The sequence below is a fragment of the Hirundo rustica genome, chromosome 1 (assembly GCF_015227805.2).
Source record: "Hirundo rustica isolate bHirRus1 chromosome 1, bHirRus1.pri.v3, whole genome shotgun sequence".
In the NCBI taxonomy this organism is placed as follows: domain Eukaryota; kingdom Metazoa; phylum Chordata; class Aves; order Passeriformes; family Hirundinidae; genus Hirundo; species Hirundo rustica.
In genome coordinates this window covers 126,627,751-126,654,558 of record NC_053450.1, presented here as the reverse complement: position 1 = coordinate 126,654,558, position 26,808 = coordinate 126,627,751, and the positions used below count along the sequence as shown (strand labels likewise).

Sequence of the window (26,808 nt, the reverse complement as noted above, 5' to 3'; positions counted from 1 at the left end):
AAACCACAGAAAGAAATAACAGATACACCAAACTTTTGTCTTTCTCTTTCCCCCTGTGAATTAGTTTCACTGGGGGTTTGCTGATTTGGATAAAACGTCTCTATCTGTCTCTCTCTCCTGTTCTTTAGCAGAATATCAAAGGAAAGTACCAGTCATGATATCACAGGGGAAAAAAAAAAAAAATTACTGTTCGGGCTCCTGGACAAATGATGTAGGAATGACAATAGAACTGTGTTTATTTAGTCTACATAGAAGAAGGCTGGGGGTAGACCTTACTGCAGCCTCCCACTCCAGAAAGTGGAAGACTCTTCTAACTCCAGAAAGGAGTTAGAGTGAAAACAGAGCCAAGCTTCTCATTTGACACAGCAAAAGAGCAAGACAATGGCCACAAGTTGCAATAAGGTTAATTATAATGGAAATATAATTATAATGGAAATTATAATGGAAAAGTTTTCAGAGTGAGAGTAGTCAACCATTGAGTACTCAACAATTTGTTTTTGCCCTTCATCCTTAGAGACATTCAGATTTGACTAGACATCTCTCTGGGAAAACTGCTTTGGCTTTTGAGCTGAATGTTGGATTAGACAACCCCCAGGAGTCCCCTCCTACCCATGTTCTCCATGGTTCTGTGATAGGCACCACACAGCTCATCACACAGCTCACATGCACAGGAGGAACAGGGACACAGCCAACACACACTTGGTGATGATCACTTAGCAAATCAACTTACATCAGAACCTTGGTGCTCAAATCTCCTATGTGATGCCCAGCTTTTCCCACACGTATACTTCCACCATAAAAGGTCCTGGTCAGACCATCCTCTTCTGCTCTGCTATGTACTTAAAATGACTTAAGATTTCTGGTTCTTAGAATTTCTTGGAACTCTTCCAGGGAATCACCTGAAAGGGCATTCAGCAGATGTATCTATTTTCCTTTGAAGAGGTGATGGTTTCCACCTGAATGTGATAAATAGGAAGTCTTCAGGATGCAATGTTAATGAGAACCCACTGCAGATATAACATAAATGCAGTAAATCAATCTGAAAGCTATTTACTCTCCTATGGCTTACACCCCGGTGTTGGTCCACAAACATTAAAATGTCCTGTTAATCACAGAGTTATTAACTTATATTTGATGTTGTAGTTTGCTAGGTTTATGTCAGATCTGAAGAACAAAGGCAGCAGTTGATCAGGTACCAGTATGTTGCCAGATTCCCTTCCCATGGAAACAAAGTATGATGCACACAGTCTCCAAGAGGCTACTTTCCTGCTAGTTATCCACCCCTCCAGAGAGACATGCAAGTGCCTTATACACAACAGGCCAAGTAAGTTTGGATTTGTCTGAAGGAAGCCCTAGACCACTGTAGTTCCAGAATCTAGAATTCTGCCATTTTCTCCTCCAGGCTTAATTAAAAGTAGCCCAATTTCAGAATATTTCTGAATCCTGGTATTGAATAGAAGGACTGGGCTTTCAGTCAAGCCTTTTATGTACTGCAATTTAGCTATTTTCAGCTTCCAGTTGTTTCTTTAATACATTAGATGTAACCAATTCTCCTTATCCTAATCCTCTATCAGCTTAATTCAGAATGGATTTTAAATGGGATGAAAGGTGAATCTTACAGTTAAGATCTTTAGAAATTCCAAAATATAGCTTCTGAACTTACTCTGCTCCATCCAGGACAAGAGTTTTGCACTTGCCTGTAGCTGTTTCCGCTTGAGTAAGTCTCCCTTCTAGGGAGACTAGAAGGCAATTAGTTTCCTAACAGCTTTTAACTTCCCAGGCTCAATCCAAGAGCTTCGCGCCATTTGGATTTTGGTCAGAAAGTTTGTCAAAGACTACACTCGTAATCTGTCTCTCCAAGAGCACAGATGAACAAACCATTATTTCCTTTGTAACCACTTATTAGAATTATTAAACTGAACAGGAGCTATGTCTTTGTGCTTTTGGAGGAGCTAATTTCTGACCTAGTTGGGGGTTGCTCTAGCCACAGTACTTAAACAGCCTATTTTCCTGTCCCAATTTCCCATTCTCTATCTACAATGCTCCACTGCACTGAAGAAATAAATAAAAATGCCAACAATTTTGTTTTGTTTTTTTTTTTTTTTTTCTCTGCAGAGAAGATTCTCTGATCCAAAGAACATAAAACAAATTTATTCTGTATGCCAGGCTCGCCTCTCCACCGTGTCTGGCTCGTAATGATCATTGGCAAGAAACAGCACCACAACACCTTGTGTGTCAACCTGTAAGACAGCAAAAGATCCATGCAACAGCTACGCCTACCCATGCAATTCCTCAATGATGAGTGCCAGAAGAGGCTTCTTTAAGGTTGGCGATGGAATGGCACAAGTGCAGTAGAACTGCTGGGAACTGGTTTTGTTCCAGGAAGCAGGGAGAATTTCATGACTGCAAGCAAACACCACGGCACAGCCAATTCATTACTAACACATCAGGAAATAACTGGGGTATGTCCACAGGACATTGGCACAGAATTTGAGGGGGAAAAAGAAATCTCGATTGTTACAGCAAATAATATTTTAAGTGTATGTTTAATTGATTCCATATGTTCAGTCATAGGTTTCTGGCAACTAAGGTGACTAATTGACATGACTCAATAACTGAGGTAGTTCAGGTGACTGAGATGACTCAGATTTTCCTGCCCAGTAACACAAAAAATGACTGGACATTGGAAGCTCTACATCCATGGAGAAACACCATTGATGATGGCATTTTACTTTACAGACTTTGTTGACAGATTCTACAGTCGTCACCAAACTTCAGGCATACTGAACATCACCAAACTGGCACAGGAACACGGTTTAATGGTCAACTGCTAAGGAAAGATAAGCACTTTATTTACTCCAAGGAAAGCCAGCTGAAACCCTGTCTTGCTGTGTGTATACACTATTCACTTCAAGACTAATATCTAAATGTGTCAACTGTACAAAATAAATACTACTCCTGGAAGCACCAAACCCTATTTTCCTCCTCCCTGATTTTGATGTGCATGAGAGATTTTATACAAATGAGAGGAAGAAAAATGACTTTACAACACAAAGAGTGAAATGAAATACCTAAGATGCTGTCAACAACTTATTGTAAACCTGGGAAAAATAAAGCGATAAAAATCAATTTCTGCAAACAATGTTTCACTCACAACATTTTAGACACTCCATAATAGTAGACAGTAACAAAAAAAGTTACAATGTCTTAATTTTAAGACTATAGAATACACTTTAGGAGAACTTTGTACATACTTGAGCCTTCACTTTTCAAATTTGTGCCTCAGAAGTCACACAGACCTTTAGGTTTCAGGCACATAATAGGTAACAGAAACCAGAAGTACCCACGTGAAGCCATAGCCTACAGAAACAGAACAGATTTGCCTATAAGCTGAGTTTTCATTTAGTGTGTTACAGTAAAAGGCTTCATGCAGTAATCCTCTGGAAAACAATCCAGCTGATGGGAGTTTAGTGGGAAATGAAGAGTAAACTACCCAAACAGCTTCATTTTAAGCTCTTTGGACTAGTATGAAGTGTGCCAGAGTTGAGCCCCAATAACTCTGTGTTTCCACCCCCCTCTCCCTTTGCAGAGGCATTTTCTTTTTGTAGTCTTGTAAGTGCACATCAGCAGTATATAAGTGGCCAGTGTACTCTCCCCCCACTGCAGTTTCCCATGAAAAAAACCCTAATTCACACTGTTTGTAGCTCCTCCTGCTGCCAGCAGTGCCATTGAAAAACACCGTAGAAGGGCAGGAGAACAAAGGCTGTGCAAGGAAGCGGAGAACAAGCACCAGAAAGACAAAAAGTGAGGAAAGAAAAGGAAAAAGCATATTCTGCTCTTTGTTATGTCCAGCAGCTCTGGATTTGTGTAACAGATGGGAGTGCAGAATTTATCCCCTATAAAGACAAAGGCTGAGAAGACAAATGACTAGGATCCTCACTTGGACCAGGTACTTAATCTTAAAAAATATCAAAGTATCACTATCTATATTTTCCTTACAAAGAAGGACAGATTTCCCTCCAGCTGCAGGAGAGTCTTTTCATAACTAGCAAGTCATAATTAGCCATTTAAAAGAGACAATTTAGTTCTAACCAGAATACAAGCTAAGTGCCAAAACCTGATGTGAAATGGGAGCACAGACACATTCCTGACCACCATCAGAAATCACAGACATCACCACAACCAACTGCTGTATCACCAAAAGTGTTATTTTAAATCCAAACCATATTATTCCAATATTGTACCATAGCTTGTGAGCAAAACAGGAAGGGGGATGGAGGAAGGTCCCCTGCTACATTTGTCATAGATCTATTTACTTAAATGGAGCCTTTGAGTGCTTACATCAGCTGAACTATGCCCCAGAGTTTACAGTTAGAGGTGGGTATAAACCATGTTGTATCACACATGGTGATGCCTACCTGCACATGAAGCAGTGTGTAAAAGTTACTTCCCACCCATGACAGGCTGTAGGAGCTGGGTCCTTTAGTTAGAAACACCAGCATTAATTAAGAAAGTGGAGGTACAGCTTTAATAATTAATAGTGAAAGAGATCTTCTAAAAAGAAAGGCAGTGGATGATCGTATTGAATAATTCATCACTATAACCAAAGCAACAATGGCACAGTAACTTTAGACGTTAGCATTTGTAACAAAATCTAGCAAAAACATTTGATATGCCGATGGCTGCTTGTGTTCAGGAAAGGGCCAACATCCAAAACACACTTTTCTATCAAGTGGACAATTTCTGATACTAGTCTTTACAATAAGTTTATAAACTGCTAGTAAAATTACACTGAAACAAGTCACTTTATAGTGGGTTTATGCTCTGCTAGAGTTGGGCCCAAAGGATCAGAAGCATGGCCCAGTAAAGGGAGTAGCTCCAGTCAGCCAATCTGCATTCCCAATAGGCCGAATTAGTCACAACATTAAGTCAGTTTAATTATCAGAGAAAAAATTTTCAACAGATTTTTAATGCTTCCTGTCACTTCACAAAGCTGCAGCAGCAGGGATGTCAAATTTAGAAACAAACATAAAGCTTCAGCAGCTGTTGAGCATTCAGATTTAATTTATGGTCACAAATGTTGCAGAATTTGAATTTATTGTTCGTCTAGCAGCTGAAAGGTAGATATATATCAATAGAAAAGCAACAAGTCTTTGTTATTGATTGAGAAAAAAAAAGTGTATTGTATTTAATTGGAGAAGTCTAGCAAAATACCAAACAGCATGGAAAAAATGTTTAAAACTAAAAAGAAAAGATCTGAGTGACAGACTAGGAAAGACTAGTGTGTTCCTGTGCTGCTGTTCAACATCTCACTGCTGGCAAGGATTATTTGCCTGCTGGGGCTTCCTTAGTAGATGAAGGCCAGCCAAATTACAGAAAAAAAATTGCTTTTGGAATTTCCTCCTTGAACAGTTTTGATGACAAGCTCCTATTAAGAATTGTCATGGATTCTTCAGCAAGTAGATGCAGCTTCCTTTGCTTACTAGGAACTGATCATCACAAGTTCTCCAGCACCAAAACCTGATAAAGTAAAACTACTGTGCCACGTACACTTACAGACATCCCAAGAGAGGAACAATCATGCCCTTGTCTCTTTGTGAAGCCCAGCACAAAAGCTAAGAAACGATCTTGGCCACTAATCCCGCAACACATGTCCACACAGGAATAGCTGGCAGATATTAGATCTGTTGTATTTATTACAAAGCATCATTCGGCAGGCTGCAGCCCACAGGGACAGTGTAGACAGGATTTTGGATGGCTGTAGTGAACCAGGACACCATTCAAGCCAAGTATGAACATTTGATAAAAACTAGGTACTGGACAGCAGGAAATTATCTATACGGGTGGAAGGTTTTGTAATGCAGAATAATTGTAATTAAAAATATTTAACCCTCAAACTAAGGAAATACACAAATACGTAAGGAGGCACAGTAGAAAGGTGACTTAGTAAAAATAAATAAATTTTAAAAAAACGTTAAAATATAAATAAGGGGACAGCAGCAGTGGTGGATTGACAGTTGGACTTGATGGCCACTTCCAACCTTCATGATTCTATGGAGCGCTAGTAAAACCACGCACACTCTGAGTACTCTCACGGTCTGTACACGTAAATCCCTGGATGTTTTCCTTGGGATTGCACAGGCCATGGATTATAGGGGTGCGCCGGCGCTCGTGCGGGGAACAGAACGGTGCCGCGGAGGAAAAGGGCACCGCGGCCCGTGCCGTCAGTCCCGAGAAAAGGGCACCGCGGCCCGTGCCGTCACAGCAGCCGAGAAAAGGGCACCGCGGCCCGTGCCGTCACAGCAGCCGAGAAAAGGGCACCGCGGCCCGCGCCGTCACAGCCCCGAGAAAAGGGCACCGCGGCCCGCGCCGTCACAGCCCCGAGAAAAGGGCACCGCGGCCCGCGCCGTCACAGCCCCGAGAAAAGGGCACCGCGGCCCGCGCCGTCACAGCAGCCGAGAAAAGGGCACCGCGGCCCGCGCCGTCACAGCAGCCGAGAAAAGGGCACCGCGGCCCGCGCCGTCACAGCAGCCGAGAAAAGGGCACCGCGGCCCGCGCCGTCACAGCAGCCGGGAAAAGGGCACCGCGGCCCGCGCCGTCACAGCAGCCGGGAAAAGGGCACCGCGGCCCGTGCCGTCACAGCCAGCCCCGAGAAAAGGGCACCGCGGCCCGTGCCGTCACAGCAGCCGGGAAAAGGGCACCGCGGCCCGTGCCGTCACAGCAGCGGCAAACGGAGCCGCCGGAACGGGACCCGCCCGCACATCGCGGGCCGCCGGATAGCGGCCGACGGCGCTGACGTCACAGCCCTTATTTGCATACGTTTACCTTTGCGCCCCGCGGCGGCCAATCAGCGGGCGCCGCTCACCTGCTGCGGCCGCACCCGCGCGCGGCCGGGGGCGGGGCCGCGGCCTCCTGGCGGAGCGGCTGCCGCGCGGGGCGGTGGTGGCGGAGCGATGGCGTGCGGCGGCTTCGCCTGCTCCAAGAACTGCTTGTGCGCCCTCAACCTGCTCTACACGGTGCGTACCCGCCGCGCTCGGCCCGCCCGCGGCCGCGGGCTCTGCCTCGTCCCGCTGCCGGCTGGGCTGGGCCGGGCTGCGCTGGCGTGGGGAGGGGAGGTGGTTCGCTGCGCTTCTCCCGGCGGGATGTGGCCGCGGGGGTGGGGGGTCCGCGCTGCGGCCGCTCGGGGGTCGCGGCTTCCGGCTCGGGAGGATGGCGTGGGAGAGACGGGTGAGGAGGTGACAGCGGTTAGGCCGGCCTTTGTCACCGCGCGGACGTGGCTGCTCGGGATCAAAATCCAGGGCGGTCCCGGAGCGCTGCTCGCCCGGGGCGGCGGCTGCTGGCTCGTCTCCTGGAGCGAACGGCCCCGGGGCCCGGCCCGCCGGTGCCCCTTTTCTCCGTCTGGAAAGGGCGCCACATCAATCCTGGCGTGAAGGAGGGGAGGGTTGGTTTTGTTATTCCTCAGCCAAGGATAAGTGCAGTTCGGTCGGTGACGAGGCCCCCTGCACCCCCGGTGTTCCCTGGGATGGACCAGGGAGTTAGCAACTCGGGCTGCTTGGGGTGATGGGATCATACGTGGGGAGGAGGCGGGGAAAAAAGCTTTTAAGATGTTAAACTGAAATAAATTGCTTTGCTGGGGAGCTCCAGGCAGGTGCCTGATTTTGTTCCAGCATGTTGGAGGGCTTGTTTTCAACACAGAATAATAAAATCTCCAATTGTGGTGTAGCTACGGGAATGTTTTTCTCTCACTATCTATTTTTAAAGGGCTCAGAAATAGCAAGAAACGGGAGCAAGTGTAATGGCTTCCTCTCTACGCCACATCTGGAGAGGTAGAATGTCCTCTAATGTTTCAAGTTAGCAACTGTGCTTGGGAGTGACTTTCGGCAGACTAAAATTGGGGTCAGCCAGTGCTTGTGGGCATTTCTATCTGTGTTTTTTGCTGAAGGCAAGACAAGGGAGAACAAGCAGGTCTAACGCTGTTCATCAGAACAAGCAATAGCTGGCGGTAACTGCACCTGATGGTGCTCACCAGGATGGAGCACAAAGGGATGTGGAAGCACTTCTGCTGAAGCTAGAGTTGGTTGATTTTATTTTCTGGGGTGTATGAAGCGACCTGACCCCCCCCTTTCCTCAGAAAAGAGCAGAAAAGAAACCTTTATATAGGCGAGGCTGCGCTATTACTTGGTCTCAGTCCTTGGAGAAGCTTGAGGAGTGAATAGTGCTGGAACAAAATCTGGAGTATGCTTAGGCAGCCCAGCCTACCCACTGTGAAAGGCAGCCTGGATTCCTGGGATGCCTCATGTTGTTGGGCTACAGAACACAGGGGAGCAGATAGATGTTTGGTATCTGTAGTTGAAGGCAAGTTTAATGTACATAGAGTGTCATGATGGAGCTAAGTTAGAATCATAAAATAGCTCAGGTTGAAAGGGACCCCAGATCATCATAGTGGTCAATTTTTGCTGGGATTTTCCTGTCCCAGAAGGTGGATTATGGGTGCATTATCCCATCCCAATTTTGCTTTTCAGTTAATGCAAGATTTCTTTTGTTATTATTCCTTGAATGACAGAAGAGTGAGAGGAATCTGGATCATTCTCAGATGGATGCATGAATCTTACTGTGATTACTCCATAATTTATTTGTACAGTCATACAGCCACATATTAACCAGGTGTAATGAGTCTGATAGGTCTTTTGGGCATATCTGGCCTCAGCAAGGGTGGGTTGAACTTTTGGACTGTGGTACCCGTATAGCGTATTTACAAACTTAATCTCTGCTCTGATGTCTCCTTGAGTAGACTTTACTTTGTAGGTGTCACTTGGTCTTCTGTCACTTGACCTATATAGAACATACGTTTTTGCTGAAGGGAAGGAATGGTGTCTTTAAATGATAGTTACAAGAGTATCCAATTGTTACTGCTAGTATTGTTTATTATAGAAAAGTTAGAAGACCTAATGCTTTTAAATTCATAGCTGGAGAAAAAACACTTATGGTGCTTAGTTGGCCTGGTAGAGTTGATCTAGTAAATTGTGTGGGCTTCTCTTTTCCTTGGTGAGACAGAAACCTGAAATATAAGGGTTGGAGCATCATGGTGAATGATGGACTTGTTTTCTCGCAGCTGGAAAAAATACAGAAGACAATCAGAGCAATATCTTAATAATCACCTCTTTAAAGTAGTGTTGATTCACTAATAAGTGGTGAGAAGGGAGTAGTGGTGCTAAGAAGGGATAGGTAACACTTGGACGTTTTTCTAGCCAGCATTGATGTATCTATGTGACGTGAATTAACCCCGAAAACTGTGTATTGGAGGTTTCAGTTTATATTCTGCCTTTCATTAAAACACTCCAAGATAAAATATTATATTGGAGCTTAATTTATTTGTTTTGGTTTTTTAGTACTGCCTTTTTTGTCACCAAGAAAAATATATGTCCTGGCAGTAATAAATCAGTTACTGGTTTAAGGCAAGAAATCAGAAACCCAGTAACCTAATTGCTCACTTAATGTTCTTTTTAGATGTTACTTTGCTGATTACTTTAGGTTCTTCTCATGACTAAGTTAGTGTCTTTAGGCCCTGATTCTATTTTTCAATCTATTTTGTATGAGTAATTCTGGCATCTATGCTGAGTCTTGCTGACTTAAGTTTGGTTCCTTATGGGTAGAGGAAGAGTAGAAAAAATAATTGAGACTATTTATTGACTCTAGGTATATGATGATGTATATTGTCAGAATAAAGCCTTAAATGGAAGAGCTGAATACAAGAACCTTTAAAATACTAATTTTGGGTATCTGGCCTATTTAGTTTTTATTTAGTTGGTCATATTTACATTTCCCATCAAATGGTAAATCCATACAAACTGTTTAAAGTGCCTGTCCACAGAATTAGTCCAAATTCAGGAATGTGTTTGTAGCTTAAAACTTAAGCTTCCAAGGAAGTCTTAAATGTTTGTGTTGAAGTGCAAACAGTCAATATCTTTGTTCAAATCTGATTTTCAGAGAGGAAAGGGAAGTTCCATTAGTTAGTGCTGAAGGGTTGAAGTGGTAGGTGAGCCATGAGATTAAATATTCAAAATAATAATAATAATTTTAAAAAAACCAAAAAAAAAAAAAACCTGACAGTTCATTTGGGTGGTGTGTGCTGATTTTGTCACCTAAGCAGCTACTTAATTATTGCTGCAGTAGGAAACATGAAATGTTTGTTGGCAGCATGTAAACATCTCACATTTTGATGAGCAGGCTTTATGTTTTTCTTACACCTAGAGCAGCCATTTGATTTCAATTAAAACATACAGTACCGTTTCCATCAGAAGCATGTATTTTTTAGTAGCACAAAGCTTGTTCCATAAATGCATCCATACTTGCTTGTAACAATAGAAAGTACCATATCAAAATAATTTACTTTTTATATTGCTTCATTCTCTCAGCCTCTTATTTTGATTGCCTATTAAGTGTCTCGGTTTTTGCATTCATTTTGAAAGCATTGCGTTTGAAAGAGTTTTTTTGGGCTTGTTTTGGTTTTGCTCTCAGGATTTCTCATTCTCTGGGTGCTGTAATTATTGAAGGTGCATTTGGGCTTTCTGCCCTCTTTATCAAACTTGCTTTCCCTGTATTATGGAAATATGCAAAGATAAGTGTAGAAATTCTCAGACTTGGACACTGTGTGCTTGGTATCATAGAATGATTTGGGTTGGAAGGGACCTTCAAAATCATGCTAGTCCAACCCCTCTGCCATGGACAGGGACACCTACCACTAGATCAGGATGTTCAAAGCCTCATCCAATGCGGCCTTGAAGATTTTTAGAGGGTTTTAAAATACTGAGGTATTTTATTATAATGTTTGTCTGACTTTCAGAGTTCCTGATGCAGAGGAATGTTGCATCTTCCATGCAAATTTGTCTGCTTCATCTTTTTTTTGCATAGGGGAAACTTGGTTTTAGAGGCAGGGCAAACATTTGGATTTTCCTCAGGAAAGGATATGTGTCTTCATGTTCTCTGATATTTCCTGACTGGAGTAGTGGCTTCACAGAGCCAGGTACAAGCAGACAAGAGTTAGAGAGGCACAGTTCTTGCCTCAGGTGGCAGTTTCTTTCACATTGGTGAGTGAGCCTGTGATCTCTTGAGTGCAGCTCTGTTTTGGTTTGTTTTCAGCTGTAAGAAGTAAATAATCTATTTGCTTGCCCTGTGTGATGGGCTCCGGTCAGCATTTAGGTGTACAGCATCAAGAGTTTGCCCCAGCACCAGCTTGTTCTGTGCTGGTCTCCCTCATTGCCACAACTGGATGCTCAGCAAATGGGACAGGTCGCCTTGGAGCCATTTCTGTTGTTCTCAAGAACATTTTGAAGATAGCAGTATAAGCTGGGCTATCTAGTCTTGACATGTAAATAAAACTGGTACAGAAGCTCACAGGTATTAGTCAAGGAAGGTAATGTTGATCGTTTCTGTCTCATGGCCTTTTTGTTTTCATTGGCATTTTGGGAAGGTTTCTATGCTCACGCTTGAGAACACAGAACAGCATAGCAAAAGTACAGATAGATATTTAAAGATGTTTTTCCAGGGCTTGGAAAGGCCCTTGGCTGTACTGTGTGTCAGTTTATAGCCAAAGTGTCAGCGGTTTGTGGTGGTGGGTCAGAATCGAGACGTGTGCTGGGTCCATAGACCAGCTGGGAGTGGGTTTTGGTTTTTCATTGTCTTGTGTAGAGTGTGCAGTGGCGTTTGGAGCTAAGAAGGCAGCCTGTCCTTAGGGAAAGAGCAGGAGAATGACAGGGCACAGAGGAGGAGGGTATATGGAACATGGTGTGTTCTGGTACTGCTGATCTTCTCAGCCATCCTGGTGGTGCAGGTGGGCACTTTAAAACCAGTACAATTGAGAACCCCTTTGAATACCCTACAGAAGCCTTGTAGCTTACATCATTAGTTGTGGGGTTTTGTACTCTTGTTTTTGTGTTGAAGGAGATATGATGTGTGGAAGAAGGATCTGTGGGCTCACCAAGCTTTGTGAAAACATTTCATAACCTCTTAAAAAACAATGAACAAGTGCGCAAATAAAAGTAAACATTCTAGAACATAATTGTTCCTGCTGCACAGGAGAAAGCTTCCATTTCCAGAGACCAGAGAGTATTAAGCCGGGGTTAAATCTAACTGACATTTTAGTGTTTAAGTAGTTTGTTACATGGCCAGTAACGTGAATAACTCTTTACAAGGTCTTAAACTGAAAGAATAGGCTTTTGTGATAGGAGTCAGGAATGCTGCCTTTCACATAAATTGCTTGTTCCACACTGGGTGTCTCAAGGCTGTTCAGTAATCAGACTACTGATCACTCTTCATTTAAGTAAGTCACGTAAGGGTGGAAGATTTTGCTTTCTGTTAGAAATCCTTTGGAAGTACCCAGAGCTTTCCTGTGCTCTCAGTAAAGCTGAAGTAGTGCTTTAAGGAAATAAAGTTGCTTACAGGTTGAATAGCTTACAGCTGTGATAGAAACCAGTTAACTTCGTTTTAACTTGCTAAAGGTTATGGTTACACCAGTATGTACCACCTGTTATTTTAATGTGGTGTTTTTAAATGAAGTGCTAGGAATCAAAATTGTTTTCTAGATTCTCTATAGCTATGCAGAAATGGTTGCCCGAGTTGAAGAGGAGAGTGGTGGGTATATCTGCCTTCAGTATATATGCCATTTGACATTTAAATTTTAAAGCACTCTTAAAAGTAGTAGAATGTGAACTTAAATGTGGAGAGAGGTTAGGGAAGATGCATTTCATCATTTGTGTAATCTCTCTGGTTTTAGTTCCTGTTCCATATCCACCCTGCCAGCTAGTCTGGAAACATTTCCCTTGCTGATATGAGTATAAATGCTATATAAACTCTTTACCTGGGAATGGTGAGTCAGTAGTTCATGAAATTTAAATTCTGAAATGTAGTTTTTACCAACTCCTGTTTGTACTGATGCGATAAGGAAGCAGTGGGAATACCAGCTTCTGCATATGACTTCCTTCCTAGGCAGCAGTGCAAGCTAGTTGAAATACCAAAAAGTTGCCAGTTAGTTGAGACAGCAGATTTGTTGGTAGCTTGTAGGAAAGAGGAAGTGGTTTTAGCATTTGTATTGTTTCTCATGGCATTGTATAGAGAAATAGGTTGTCGGTATCTTTGTTTCTTTTTTGTAATGTAGACTATAAACTTGCACATAAGTACAGAAGGGGTACTTGTGGAGAGAAATATGTTTTTTCCCGTACAGGAATGAGGGAAATGAGCAGCTGTGTGCACTAGAGAACTTTGATTTAAAGAAGAGAGCAAATTAGATTTGTTAGAGAAACTGTTATTTTTGGAACATCTCTGAAGTTCAAATGTGTGTATATATGTGTATAAAGAAAAGGGAAGTCGCCTAAACTGGAGTCTGATCTCTTCCACTGATCTTGTACTGAAATCTTCCCTAAAATTTTCCCTATACAGATACTGACATTGCAGTTATGTTTTATCTACTGACAATATGCTTGACTTTTTTTTTTTTTTTTTTTTTTTTTTTTTTTTTTTTTTTTAACTCCAAAATAGAAATGCTCTTATCTCATAAGGAAAACCTTTGATCTTCACTTAGGATTTGTGCTACCTAAAGGTTTGTTCTGGTAAAGCATTTACTTAGTTGCAAAATTACGAGTATATATATTGAATTATACTAAGCCTGTACTCGTGTGTGTGCCTTTTAAGTGAGGTAGCTAGGGCTTGAATTGGTGGAGAGGATAATGTATAGTACATGAAGATATTAAATACAAAATACTGTCACCCCTCCACATGTATACGCTTTCCACAGCTTTGTATTGTTTTTCTGATCTGTGGACAGTGTGTGCTTATAGCATCATTCTGTACTCAAATTACTCCAGTTCAAGGTTATTGCAAATTTGCTCGTAATGCTTGTTGGCTTTTATGTGAACTTGCCTTAAGTGAGTGTGACCTTTTAAATCACTTCTGAGAACAAGACTTATTCTCGTGTTTTTAAGTACTTCTGAAGAATCATTTGTTGCTTTTTTATTGAGAGACTTAGTGCTTGTAAGATGGTATTTTGCTGATAGACTGTTTAGAAGCTATGTAGTGAGCTAGAGCTAGATGGTGTAGAAAAGTCCCTGGTCAGTGCTAAATCCACCTCTTATCTACTTGTTAAAACTTTGATTTTTGGTGTGGAGAGAGAGTGACATGGTCAAAGTGCTGGCTGTGGAGTGCGGGGTGTTGGTTGGAAGGCATTTTTAGCACTCGTCAGTCCAGGCACCTGCTCAGAGCAGGATTATGAATAAGAGTAGCTTGCTGTCTGTGGCTTAGTCTGTGCAGTCTTGGAAACCCCTGAGATCATCACCAAAGATCATTACCAAACCACCTTGCCAGATGTGTTTTCTAATGTCCAGTCTGAACCTCCCAAGCTGTTGCTTGTGATACCCAGAAGAGTTTGCCTCCATGTTTATGTAATGTGCCTTCAGCTTTAGTTAGTACGTGATTATCCCTAGGCAGCCTCTTTGTCACACTAAATGAACCAGATCCATTGCCTCTTCTCAAACCTCACATTCTCAAGGCTTCATGCAGTTCTACTGACTCTTACCAGGTTCACAAATTCCTTTTCCACCAGGGGGACTTGAAATAGAACACAGTCTTTTGGGCTTCAGTCTCACCGGCATTGTGTTTCCTTTGATTGCACTTCTCTTGGCTTTCTGTTTGCAGTGAGAACTGACTCCTTGCTTATATTCAACCTGACAAACAGTTGGATCTCCATATCTGTCTCACTAAGGCTGTTGTTCAACTGGTCCCATCCCAGGCTTCACTGAAGCAGCCTGGACCACATGTTTTCACTTTGCAAGGTTCCTAAGGTTGGCTTATTCCTCAGGTTTATCAAGGTATATCTGCGTTAAATCTCTGTTTGGAGAGTCAAGCACTCTTCCTTGTTTAGTATCATCCACAGATTTTCTGAGGATTCGTTTTGTGTTCTAATCAGGTTGTTGATGAGGATACTGTGTGATGTTGGCTCCAGCATCAGCCTTTGTGGTGGTGCTTACCTGCTGATGCTTACCAGCTGGATGCTGAGCCATCGGCTACTGTCCTTCAAGTTCAGCAGTCTGGCCTGTGACCCTTCAGTCTAACAGGCCATTTCTCCAGCCCTTCTGTGGGAAACTGGGTTAGCCCTAATCACTAAAAACTGGACTGTGATTTCAGATACTTCTGGTACATACATCAAGCAGATATTTGAAGTGTTACTAAGCAAAACCTGCTTTGTATAAGTGAATTCCTATAGGTAAAATGAAGTTTCACAGATAACTCAGTCCTCCAGGCATGACAGTGTTTACTTTGGGAGACTTCTGCTGTGATATGTGGTCTCAGTTAAAATTAATTATTCAGAAGTTTTCTGAATAATTCTCTTTTTCTTTATTTAACAGAAATACATGGCCTTTTTGCATATAGATAAAGTTTGTATGTTTAGAATATTCCTTTTACTCATTTGTAGTGGTTAGGGTCACTAATTTTGTTTCAAGGACATTATACTATAAAACCATAGCAGCTTCAGTTTTAGAAATATTAATGCATTTAAATACTTTCATCTCAAAACACTGGAATAAGTACTGTCGAGTGGTCATTTCTAGTGGCTAAACGGTACACAACACTATGAACCTTGCATTGTTTTACAGATTCTTAAAAACTTCTCAAAACAGCTTTTCCTTTTTGTAGTACTGTGCTTTTAGTTTATTTTTTTGCATTTTGGCACTAAAAAACTATATAGAGAGAGTTATTCCTCTCATTCAGGTAGTCCATGCTAACCCTGAATATGAAGGAATAACCATAATTTTATCTTTCAGTAAACACGTGGAGGAGGAAAAACTTAATACTGAATCAGTTTCTGGAGTGGTTAGTAAATCTGTAGTCTCCATTTCAGTTTTGAAGCAGTCAGTTTTGCACGATTTCAAGTGGCAAGTTATCAGTAGTAGCCAGTAATGATTTTGATTCGAATCATGGGTCTGCCTGACTGGATACCGCATTTTCATATGCTTTGTCAGCCAGAGCCCAGTAGCCTTGATCTGTGATCCCACTGATTTTCCAGATGTTTTAAGGAATTGGATGATGGAGAACTTGGTCAAGTGAGAAAAAATAGAGCCTTGGTATTGTGGAGGTAACACTTGAAAATGAGATTGATAGCTCTAGAACATGAATGTGATTGAATGTGAAACTAAACTATTTTCTGTTACTTCTTGAATATCTGGAGTTCAATAATGGGTTTAAAATCCAGAGAGTCTTTTTTCCCCACTTGATTGAAAACCAGACCTTTTCTAGATTCAACATGTGGTTATTTCTACCAAAAAAGCTTTTTGTGCCAGGGTGTCAGGACCCTTCTAGCATTGTGCAGCTAATTTTATGCATACATCATCAGATTAATGTAAGATGAGATCAGTAATGACAGCAAGAAGCAACTGGCACCCTGCATCTCATGGACTGTTTATCCAGTAGGTCCTAGAGGCGCAGATTTTGTCTCTTGTTTTGATTTCAGTATTTTAAGAACAAACTAATTTCATCTAATGCTTTTGGACCTCTTGGGAAATGGTCAATGAGCTGAGCGCACATTTTTGATATCCTGAAGGCAGATTGGTGAAAGATCTGCCCTCAGACAGAAAAGTATTGGTGAAAATCATTAGGAACAAAGTTTCACCTGCTTTTCTTGAAATAAATTAAAATTTGTCATTGCTTGTGAGGTTTGTTAGTTTTGGTTTTTTTTTTTTAAGACCTATGTAGTGGCCATGTGAATTCAGTGCTTAGAAGATGATGCAGAGCATGGATTGTCAGACAGCACTTTTTGATTGGAAATTGGGCTATAGGGTTTCTTTCGTTACTTGCTTCTGGTACTTACATGGAAAAATGAATCTTTCCAATGGAATGAGACCGTGAAATGAAGTGAGTGGGCATAGATTAGAAAAGGTAGGTATTGCAATAAACTGTCTGATTAGCAAGGCTAATTTTTAATGTACTGGCATCAGGAAGTTTATAGCCTTGTGCAGCAGGGATTCAGAAAATTTGTCTGTTAGAGCCAATGTATTTTATTTTAGTTTTTTTCTTCAATCCTCTCTGTAAATTTGATTCATGACACATTTGCCTGTTGTTTTGGTTTTAAATAAATGTGGTAATTTAGGCTTCTTGTTTAAGAGAAACAAAGACAAATGTGAAATCTTCCTAAAACTGCTGGTATTGAACAATTCCTTTGAATTTTATATATTTTTTTTTGTCTCTTTATGTGTTAAGAGAGAAGTGTAGCTATGACAAATATCCTGCTTTTGTTCTTGCAGGCTCTTAAATTTCTTGTGTGGATTACTGGCTTTTGGTAAAATGTTTTTTGAGATATATTTCTATGTGAACACACACAAAAAAATCCACCTGCAGTGTTTGGATCTTGATGAACATCTCTAGTTGTTTTACTGGCTTTCTTGATGTTATCTTAGATTTCCGTGTTTCAAAAGCTGCATTACGTAGGTTAGTCCTCTAGAACGTACTTAAATGGAAAATATACACAGATGTATTTGGCATTAAAACCAACAAGAATTCCCAGATGTAGGGTAAGTATACTAAAGTGATAAGCTGGAAATCACCTTTTTCTTTTTTATCCTTCCTGCCCCTGGCTTAGCAGTAAAATGTCATGAGACTGTGCCTAGTTTGAATGGAAATGGTGAGCAAGTGTAAGTGCTTGCTCTATACCTGTTGTTAAATGAAGCCAAGTAGTTGGACTAGACTAAGTGCCTGCTGTTTTATGTTGTTGGTTTGGATTCCTTTTAAAATAGCTAAAGAACTGGGTATTTTTTGGTGAGATCAGAGTTTTGGAAAGTTAAAACTTGCACGTTGAATTGGTGTAATTTAACAGAGAATGTAATGAGCGATGTTACACATAAGTCTGTTTCAAACCAGAGAGTTTCGGGCATCTTGTGCCTTGGACATCTGGGTTGGCTTTGTCTGCTGCTTCCCTCCTCCTGGACTTCATTACAGATTTCTCTGCAGCTTTTCATGTTGGAATTTCTTTTTTCATGGGGTTGTATTTTTTTGATGTGGAAACAGGAAAGGCTGGAGCTTCCTGCCCATATAAACAATAAATCTCTGTGAAATAACTGGGACAGATTCCTGCCTGCCTTCCCTGAATACCATGTTTAAAAGGAAGGAAACAGCTTAAGTGTTTTGGGTATCGAAATAGGATTCACTTAATAGAGCTATTTTCTTGAAGAAGTATGCAGAGGAGACAGGATGCCGTTATTGTTGTACTGCGTAAAGCCCTTGAAATTCAGATCAGAAAGGTATTTTTGTGTGACCATGTTAACTGTTGTGTTACATGTTCAGGTATGTAGAAACTTCTTTAATGAACTAATACAGCTGAATACAATCAGTTTTGGCAAAGTGTCCTTTTTTACACACTCATAGCTGTGGATCTGTATATTCTATTTTCTTTAAATATACTGCCACAGTTTCACAAAACATCTGAAATTTTCGTTCTTATTCCACTCTGAATTGAAGCCGATGATTTTTAGCTTATTTGTCAATTTCGTTATGACCTACAGTTTAGCGTCTCTGGTCAGTCACTGATAGTACAACACGGCTTGACTTACAGGTAGTTTGAGTTGTAACAGTTCCACATTGACAGTGTGGAAGAATATGTATGCCTTAAAACATCTGGAACTGAAATTGTCTACACAGTGATGTGGAGGATTGGTTTGTTTAGGGTTATGTTTTTTCTCTTTGCACAAGAAAAATTGTACCTTTCTAAAAACAAATTTAATGTAAAAAAATTATCTGTGTGTGGGAGCCTGTTTTAATATGTAGTTTAACTTTGTGTTTTCTCTTCCCTCCAGCTGGTGAGCCTGCTGCTGATTGGAATTGCAGCATGGGGAATTGGCTTTGGCCTCATCTCTAGTTTCAGAGTTGTTGGAGTGGTAATTGCAGTAGGAGTCTTCCTCTTCTTTATTGCCTTAGTCGGATTGATTGGTGCAGTGAAACATCATCAAGTATTGCTATTCTTTGTATCCTTCTGATGCTTTGCATTGATTGCAGCGTGGTTGGAGCCATGTAAACAACCTCCTCTGGCTGCTGAGACTGCTGGGGGAGGTGCTTCAGAAACAGAACAGAAATTCGCAATCCTGCTTCTGTCAAGTGTAGTCTAAATTAGACTTCCTTGGCATTTAACTTTCTTTCAGTTTCCTTTTTTTCTTCCATTGTTTGTGCTCTGAAGATAGAAGTATTCACATCTCTTTTTAAAAATAAGACTATTTTAATTGTTTGCGACCTTTATGGTAGCTCACTGTGTCACAGGTGCCTCTTACTGTGTGCTCAGCCCTACACGAAGCTAAAGTAGGTGAACTATTAATGTGTAACTTTTGTGGTCTGTGAATAAGAACTGACCTCCACTTTACAAACAGCTTAATTGTGTGAAGTATCTACCTCTGAACGCAGCAGCCAGATTTTGAAAGTACTCCCCACCTTTCAAGACATGATCTTTAGTATCAAACTTTATTATTTTTGTTTAATACCATCTTCAGATGCAGTAGTCCAAAATAGTGCAAAGCTGTGTTCCAAGAGCAACTCTTACCTTTTTTTATTTTTAATCTACTATGAAGTTATTTTTTGTCATTAATTACAGGGCTCTGTCATGGAAAAAAAAGTAATCTGAATATTCAATACTCAGAAAAATATGTCCTCTACTACCTTATTTAAGTGACGTGTATTGAAATTACATGGGTCCCTAAAGTTGGAGAAAATGGTTGGAGATTTTTCTCTCAAAACTCCTTCTGTTAACCTCTGTGCTCATGTTTTCTTGCTAGGCAGGAAATACCTAACCCGGAAATACCAGCTATGTATAGTAGTAGCCAAAAAGAGATAATACAAGGTGATTGGCATTTGGGAACATTATTTAGGTCGTTTTTTCCACATCCAATCAGAATTTGCTTCCACAGTTCTTTTCTTTTAATGGACTTACTGTTACCCAGTGAAATAAGGAGTACCATTAGGTGTGTATGTTATAAAAGCAAAATTAATGAGAGGATATCCTTAACTATTGATTGTTTCCAGTACATGATTATTCTTCTGCTAGTCTTTATTGTCCAGTTCTCTGTCTCCTGTGCGTGTTTGGCACTAAATGAGGAACAGCAGGTAAGAAAAGTTTCCTGACTTCTCAGTTAATCTATAGCATAACACATAAATATATATGTACACATGTTCACGCCACTTGTATTTAGCCCTCCATAAAATGGGAAGAGCATATTTAAAAAAAAAAAATCAGCACTGTCCTATTTATTAAAGACTAAACCTTGGTCAGTGCTTGACTCTGGTAGCTAGAAAGAAATACATTTCGGTCCTAAAATAACTTTTTTTAAAAAAATTGATTTGTTAAACTTCCTTTCTTGGTTTATGGTCATAGGTGTAGCAGCATGATATCGTGAATAAATCTCATATTCAGCAGTTTCAGATAAGCTGATGAAATAAACAGTAATCATGGTGTAAATTTGATAATGTCACTGAATTGTTCTTGCGTAGCTGGAAAGGTCATAACTACATTAGGCAGTTACATGTGAAAGTGCAACAGTCTTCCATGTGGAATGGAGACCAGTTCTTCATGCATAAGAAGAGGGTAAGGGCACAGTGACTGACTAAATAATAATTTTTTGCACGTGAGGATGCTTTTTGTGCACAGCCTGGGCAGTCCCAGCTAGATTAGTTGCATGTCCCTTTACTAGTGATCTTGTAAAACAAAGGAAGGAAAGGAATTATACCCATGAATATGCTGCTGTTAGGTGCTGTTCTTTCGTTAGCTACACAGCCTCTTTGCACACTCCAGTTATTCTTTAATATATTTATATTCTCCTTTTAAGCATCAAGATCTGAAGGCTTTAGTTAGGGCATTACCAACTTGATTTTGCATATTGGCTTGCAGTGTAAAACAGTTCAATTAATGTAATTTGTATTTGCTTATGGCTTCTAGAGTGAACTTCTGGAGGTCGGATGGAGTAACACCAACAGTGCAAGAACAGATATTGAGAGAAATCTGAATTGTTGTGGATTCAGAGTATTTTACGCAAATGAAACCTGCGCCGCTGTAAGTTCCTCAAGTGTGAAAAACCGTAACTTTTTCACACTGCATTTGTTCAAAAATGTACAACTGTTTTCAAAGTTTCAGAGAGCAGCATTTTAACAGATAGGTAAAGTAGTTGTTGCAGTGTTATTAAGCTTTTCTCTTAACTTACTGGAGAGACAATTAACAGGGCACCCTGCAAAGTTTGTACTCCACTGTCATTTATATATACTTGCTCTCTTGGGGCCTTTAAAGCTGCCGGGGTTTTGTCCATGGGTAGCTGTCTCTTCTAGAGCAAACTAGATGCTTTCAAACAGCAAAGTGGCATCAGCAAATGGGAAGCATTTCTCTGTGTCTGCTACAGGATTGTCTTAGAACTCTCCACTGTAGACCATGTGCACCGATAATGGAAGAATATTCTGGAATGGTGCTGAGATTTGTTGGAGGGATAGGACTCTTCTTCAGTTTCACAGAGGTGAGTGGGTGGCTGGAAAATTGAGTGCTTTTTTCTCACTTTTAAAGTTTTGTTTTGTGAAACACAATTTTAGAGGATTTATTGCAGGAAACCTCAGTCCAGTCTCAGGAGTCAAATAATTAATTAGGCCAAATTTTTCAAAGCTATGAGCTTGCTTAAGTCTGTCAGAAGGAAGGCTTTTCTTGCAACTTGGTTATTTAGACAACAAATCTCAGCGTTAAAATGTGGTGCTGTAAAATATAAGCTTTTCAGAAAGTTAGCTCTTCAAGTGTTCCATTCTCCAACAGTAATAAAAAGAATGCTGTTGCTTTACCTTGTTCCCTCTTCTTCACACTTATTCCCTGCTCCAGCATGCATAAAGTCTTTGAGGGTGTTTTTTTTTGGTGCCACCTGTAGTGCAAAGATAGAGTTGCATGAGGAGTAAACTGTATTTTGAACACTAGGTTAAAATTAAAAAGGTCTTTTGGCTCTTTGCTTTAGTACCATGGTGATGCATGACTTGTTTTATTGATTGGAGTATAGAAACCATCAGAGCAGGTTTTTTCTAATCCCAAAGTATAGCATGTGAAAATGCTCTTCCTGCCTCCTAGTGCAGTTTTTAGAAAGCTTGTATATATTACAGCAACCAGAGCGATGTGGCAACTTAAACAGAATCATGCTTAACTCAGCTGTTTCAGCTAAAAATGTGAAGGTGCTGGGAGTGGGGAAGGTAGTTGGGGGGAATGGCAAGACTTGAAAATGCACAAGAATAGCTGTATAGTTAAGTGGTAATGATAAAATGAAACTATTCAGAGGATTTTTTTATCATACTATATGCAGCATATACTATACTATAATATTATACTAAAAGCAGCTTTATGAGTATCGTTTAGCTTTTGTTTTTTATAGTTTTGTGGGTTTTTTTGTTTTTCTCTCTGTTGACACAGTACGATTTTTTTCTCAGAGAGAGAGGGTGCATTCTTTTTTCTAATTAAGAAAGATGGAATATGGTTGTGCAGTTTTAGCAACAGTAAAATATCCTAAATTTGTATACTGGAATTTCATTGCCATGATTTTATGTTTAAAACAAATATTGTAAAACTAGAGGATGGGATGGAGACCCTCTACTTAATAATATCTTTGGTTTTTATTTTCAGATTCTGGGAGTCTGGCTGACTTACAGATACAGGAACCAAAAGGATCCCCGTGCAAACCCTAGTGCATTTATTTGATAAGTTTATAAAGGACTAAATCTTCTCTCTGCACCCTCTACTTAAAAATACTGATTCTCCATAGTTTGGTATTTCTCCATAATAGGTATTCTACATGTACCTAAAATAAAACTCAAGTTCTGTAAGAAATGTGTAATTTTCATATTTAATTTCTACTATTTATCTTTTAAGAATCTCTATCTTAAGTAGATGGGTGCATTCAGTCGCTGGGCAGAGTTGAACTGCTGGTTAAGACTTTGTTAATTGATACATGGTGAACTCTATACAATGAGTTTTATAGCGCTACTGGGTTATCTGGTGTAAAAAAGAAAACCCAGAGGTATTTTCTGCTGTATTCATTGATTGCAAAAAATTCACATGACTTCTCATTAAAATGATAAAAATTTGTGGTGGATGGTTGGGTATGATTTACTTAGGTTTTAGGATGTACTCTAGTAAACTTTTTTGTCTCCCAATTTCCTGTTAAGGTAAAAATAGAAACTAGAAATGTTATTTTCTATAGTGCACATAAGTGTATGTTAATGACTACTGTAGTCTTCACCCCTCCCCTTCCCTGTTTATTTTGATTTTCTGGTGGCTTTAGAATTTTGTTGACAATAAAAACAATGATTATTGTCATTATGAGAACAATGAATGAAGAAAACCAGGAGAATGTAATCTGCAGCTGATTAACTTGAAACTTTTTTCCCTTGACAAGTGAATGAGGTTTGGTAATTGCACAATCAATGTCTGTCATCTCTGATGTAAGAAACTTGATGTCTGGAAAGTTGTTGTACAGCTATTTTTATTTTAGATGGTGTAAAGTCATTGTTGTAATAACTCAGCAGTGTATATTTCTGTGTCATCCAGATAACAGTCTTGATTTCATGAGAAATTGAATGATGTGTAAAAAAAAAAAAAGAAAAGCAGCAACGAAAAAAATGGTTTCCAGTAGTTTGTTTTCTGAGATCAAAGAACTTAAGTTAGAATGGTATGTTATCCATGTAGAAAGTATTGTCTGAGCTGAAGGAAAGCATGATCCTCTTGCTGCCTGTAAAAGAAGTGGTGCATCAGCTGAAACAACAGACATCTAAATCCCCAAGGTGCACAATGTTCCATTTGTTTCTAATAATACTGGATTGCAGACGTGCACTGCACCTTTTCTTTGTTCATTCTTCACTCAGTTGCTGCTGCTGGCAGGGTAGGCCATTGCTGTAGTCTGAAAGACGAGTCTCCAGGAAGCAAAGGGGAAGAGTATTAAGGTCCTCTGCCAAGGAATACAGCACCTAAGTGAGGTGGAAAGGAAGTCTGGAGGCAGACAGAACTAGATGCTCATACAGTTGCTCTTTACTAGAGAGAGCCCTCCTTACTCCTGCAGAGGAGGCAAAAAGAAGTTGAAACATATGCCCATCAAAGCACTTCCAGACTTTCATGGGCTAAGTGCTCCTGAAGCAGGAATTATCTTGAGGTTTTGAAGGGGAGGAACAGAAACTGAAAGCAGAGGGATGTCATGAACTTGTTATGGAACTCCATCTCTTCAAGTGTAGCTGAGTGTTCAGCATCTTGGAGCTGCTGTGCCTGCCCAGCTGCTGTGTCTGGCTCAAGCACATACCTGGAGATCCAGGGTAAGAGCCCACTCGTGTGCTGAAACACCTTAGCCTTCGGGCCTGCTGAAGCCAAATAAAATGTACACAGCACTTTTCTTCTCCCAGTTGCTGTCCTGTTTCCCCCAGTTGCCCTCCAGCAATTCCCAATACATGTCAAGAGGACAGTGATGATCTCATCGGCACCTTTAGGAACAGTTAATTTTCCTGGTTTACACAGACTCTGTGTTTTGTGCATTACAGTAATAAATCCAAGGAGCTGTCATATGGAGAGGGTTAATGAAGCTTAAAATAATAACCACATTGCTGCTTCAATTTTGACTTTTTTCCTGATTGTTTTTCTTAGTGCTTAGTTTTGGGTGGATCTGGTTTCATAAATATGGTAGATTATACTGGAGTGTAAATGTGCACCAGTGCAAAAATACTGAAAATATTACCACTTCCAAAACTCATGTCTCATAATGTGAATTTGTTTTAGTAGTCAAAAGACATCAGTGAATTGTATGGAATGATTAAAGTTTATCTGTTATGTTAAAAATACATCATCTCTTTGGGATTGTGGTTAAACAAACCCATCCACCCACCCAAATGTTGAAATTCCCAATCAGAGGTGTGAATTTCCTTTCCAAATCTGATTCTGAAGGGGGCAGTAAAACACAATGAGTCTGACTGATTTTGGAAGGTGATGTGTGTTGCCTCTCAGAGAAAATATGACTTGTGTATCGAAGAAATGCTATACTATTCTGACATGCCAAACGAGAGCACTTTAAAAAGTTATTTATTCTTGGTAGGTTTTGTCATTGAATTTTGTTGCTTTCTCTTCTTGAAAAACATTTTCATCACAAAAAGGTTTTTTGTTGTTTTCTAGAGATGCATTTTAATTTTCACCTGACTGCTTGAGATTTGGACTCCATTGTAACCACATTCTCTAGAAGCTATTTACAACAGCACAGTGTCAAAGTAATGGAGTAATTTAACTTGGAACATTCTTACTCCTTACATTAGATGTCTTTTGGCCTTAGCTTGTTGAAATGCTTTCTTCAAGTTTGTTATTCTGGACAAATGTAGAAAGATGTCTTCTTTCAAAACACATGCACACTTTTATCATATAAAAATAATTGCATTTGAAACAATCTAGTTCTTCTCCATCTATGTGAGAGAGTGAATCCAGATATTGACCAACATCCTATTTACTACTGCACAGTAACTGCTACCTTTCATGTGAAAGTAACTATTAGAAAAGGGAAAGCTTGTATAACTTGAAGTGATACCTGTAAAAACATACCTTAAAGGCTATAGTTGACAAGTGAATAGGAATGTGTCAATGTTCTTAACTTGCATTATTGTTTTAGACCTCTTTAATTAGCAGATCGTCTGAATGCTGGTGGAATTCTTAAAATCCCCATATCCATCCTGTGTACTTTGGGTTATCTAGCGATTATATGTATTTTAGCAATAATTTCCCAGGTTTTCCAAAGAAATGGAAAGAGGCTTTTTTTAGGTATTTCAACCTGGCTTGATGCCTCTGTAAGCCTAAAAAAAATCTCTGTTTAGAGGAAAGAATTAAAAGAGCAGGATTTAGTTGACCATTTATGTATTAAGATTCTTGCAAATTTGATTACAGCGAAAAGTAGATGAGAAAAGCATAGCCTTGAGTGCAAAAAGGAAGAATTTCAGTTTCAGAAACATTTCTTGATACTTGCAGGATGGACTAACTTGTGTATTTGCATCTAGGCACATGCATTAGTAGACCCTCATAGTTATGCCTTATATCCATTTACTGGATGTTATACATAGCATCAGTACCTCTACTTGAGTAAATGATGCTAGTTCCATAGTGTTAGAAAAGCAGCTTTGTAAAACATGATGGCACAGGTAGCCTTTGTTTTATGTCACATAGCTCTAGCAAGTGTACTTTGGGATGAGTAGGTAAAGAAGATTCTGATAACCAGCTGCTTTGGCCTCCCTCTGTGCTATCCCTCTACTAAGTGATATGACCACATTTTTTGCCTTTTCTGACTGATACATGATTCTAGAGACTGTTTCTGCTGCCCCTCTTTTTCCTCTGCTGCAATAGAAAGTAACATTTCACTAAAGTGCCGAAGGAATGCTGAATTCCATATCTGAGACCCTTTCCAAGTACCTCTTGAGGTTTTCGGGTGGGCAGGGTTTGCAGAGCTTGCCAAAGACCTATTAGCTAGTACCTCCCTCTGATTTTGCTGAGAGATTCCCTTGAGCTGAAACCCTTGCTTCTCTCACCTGTTCTGCCCTCCCAAGCATTTTCCTCTTAGAGTTCTCATGACTGGTCGTGGCAGTAATGGTAATAGAAGTGGTGAGAACGCTGTTGTTGCCAAAGAGCTGAGGAAATAATGAGGGCATGGTCCTGGCCAAAGTGTTTCTCACTGATGCTGCTGCTGAGTTCAGAGATAGCAGATATTTGAGGTGGGAAGGTCTCCATTTTGTGTAAGTCTTTATGTAACGTATACTCTTGTG

At 40.3% G+C, this 26,808-nt stretch overlaps 1 protein-coding gene across 2 annotated transcripts; it reads left to right on the top strand.

Moving 5' to 3' along the window:
• The first annotated feature begins 6,900 nt into the window (after positions 1-6,900).
• Positions 6,901-25,163, top strand: TSPAN13 (tetraspanin 13). 2 transcript variants are annotated; one of them, XM_040059656.2, is made up of 6 exons: positions 6,901-7,016; positions 18,834-19,001; positions 20,047-20,127; positions 20,957-21,070; positions 21,411-21,521; positions 22,658-25,163. In XM_040059656.2, exons 1-6 carry the CDS (start codon positions 6,954-6,956, stop codon positions 22,730-22,732), a joined length of 612 nt encoding a protein of 203 aa, XP_039915590.1. In that variant the 5' UTR covers positions 6,901-6,953; the 3' UTR covers positions 22,733-25,163. The 2 variants fall into 2 exon arrangements, with proteins under 2 accessions (XP_039915590.1, XP_039915601.1); XM_040059667.1 differs by lacking the exon at positions 6,901-7,016 and adding an exon at positions 12,580-12,630.
• Positions 25,164-26,808: the final 1,645 nt, after the last annotated feature.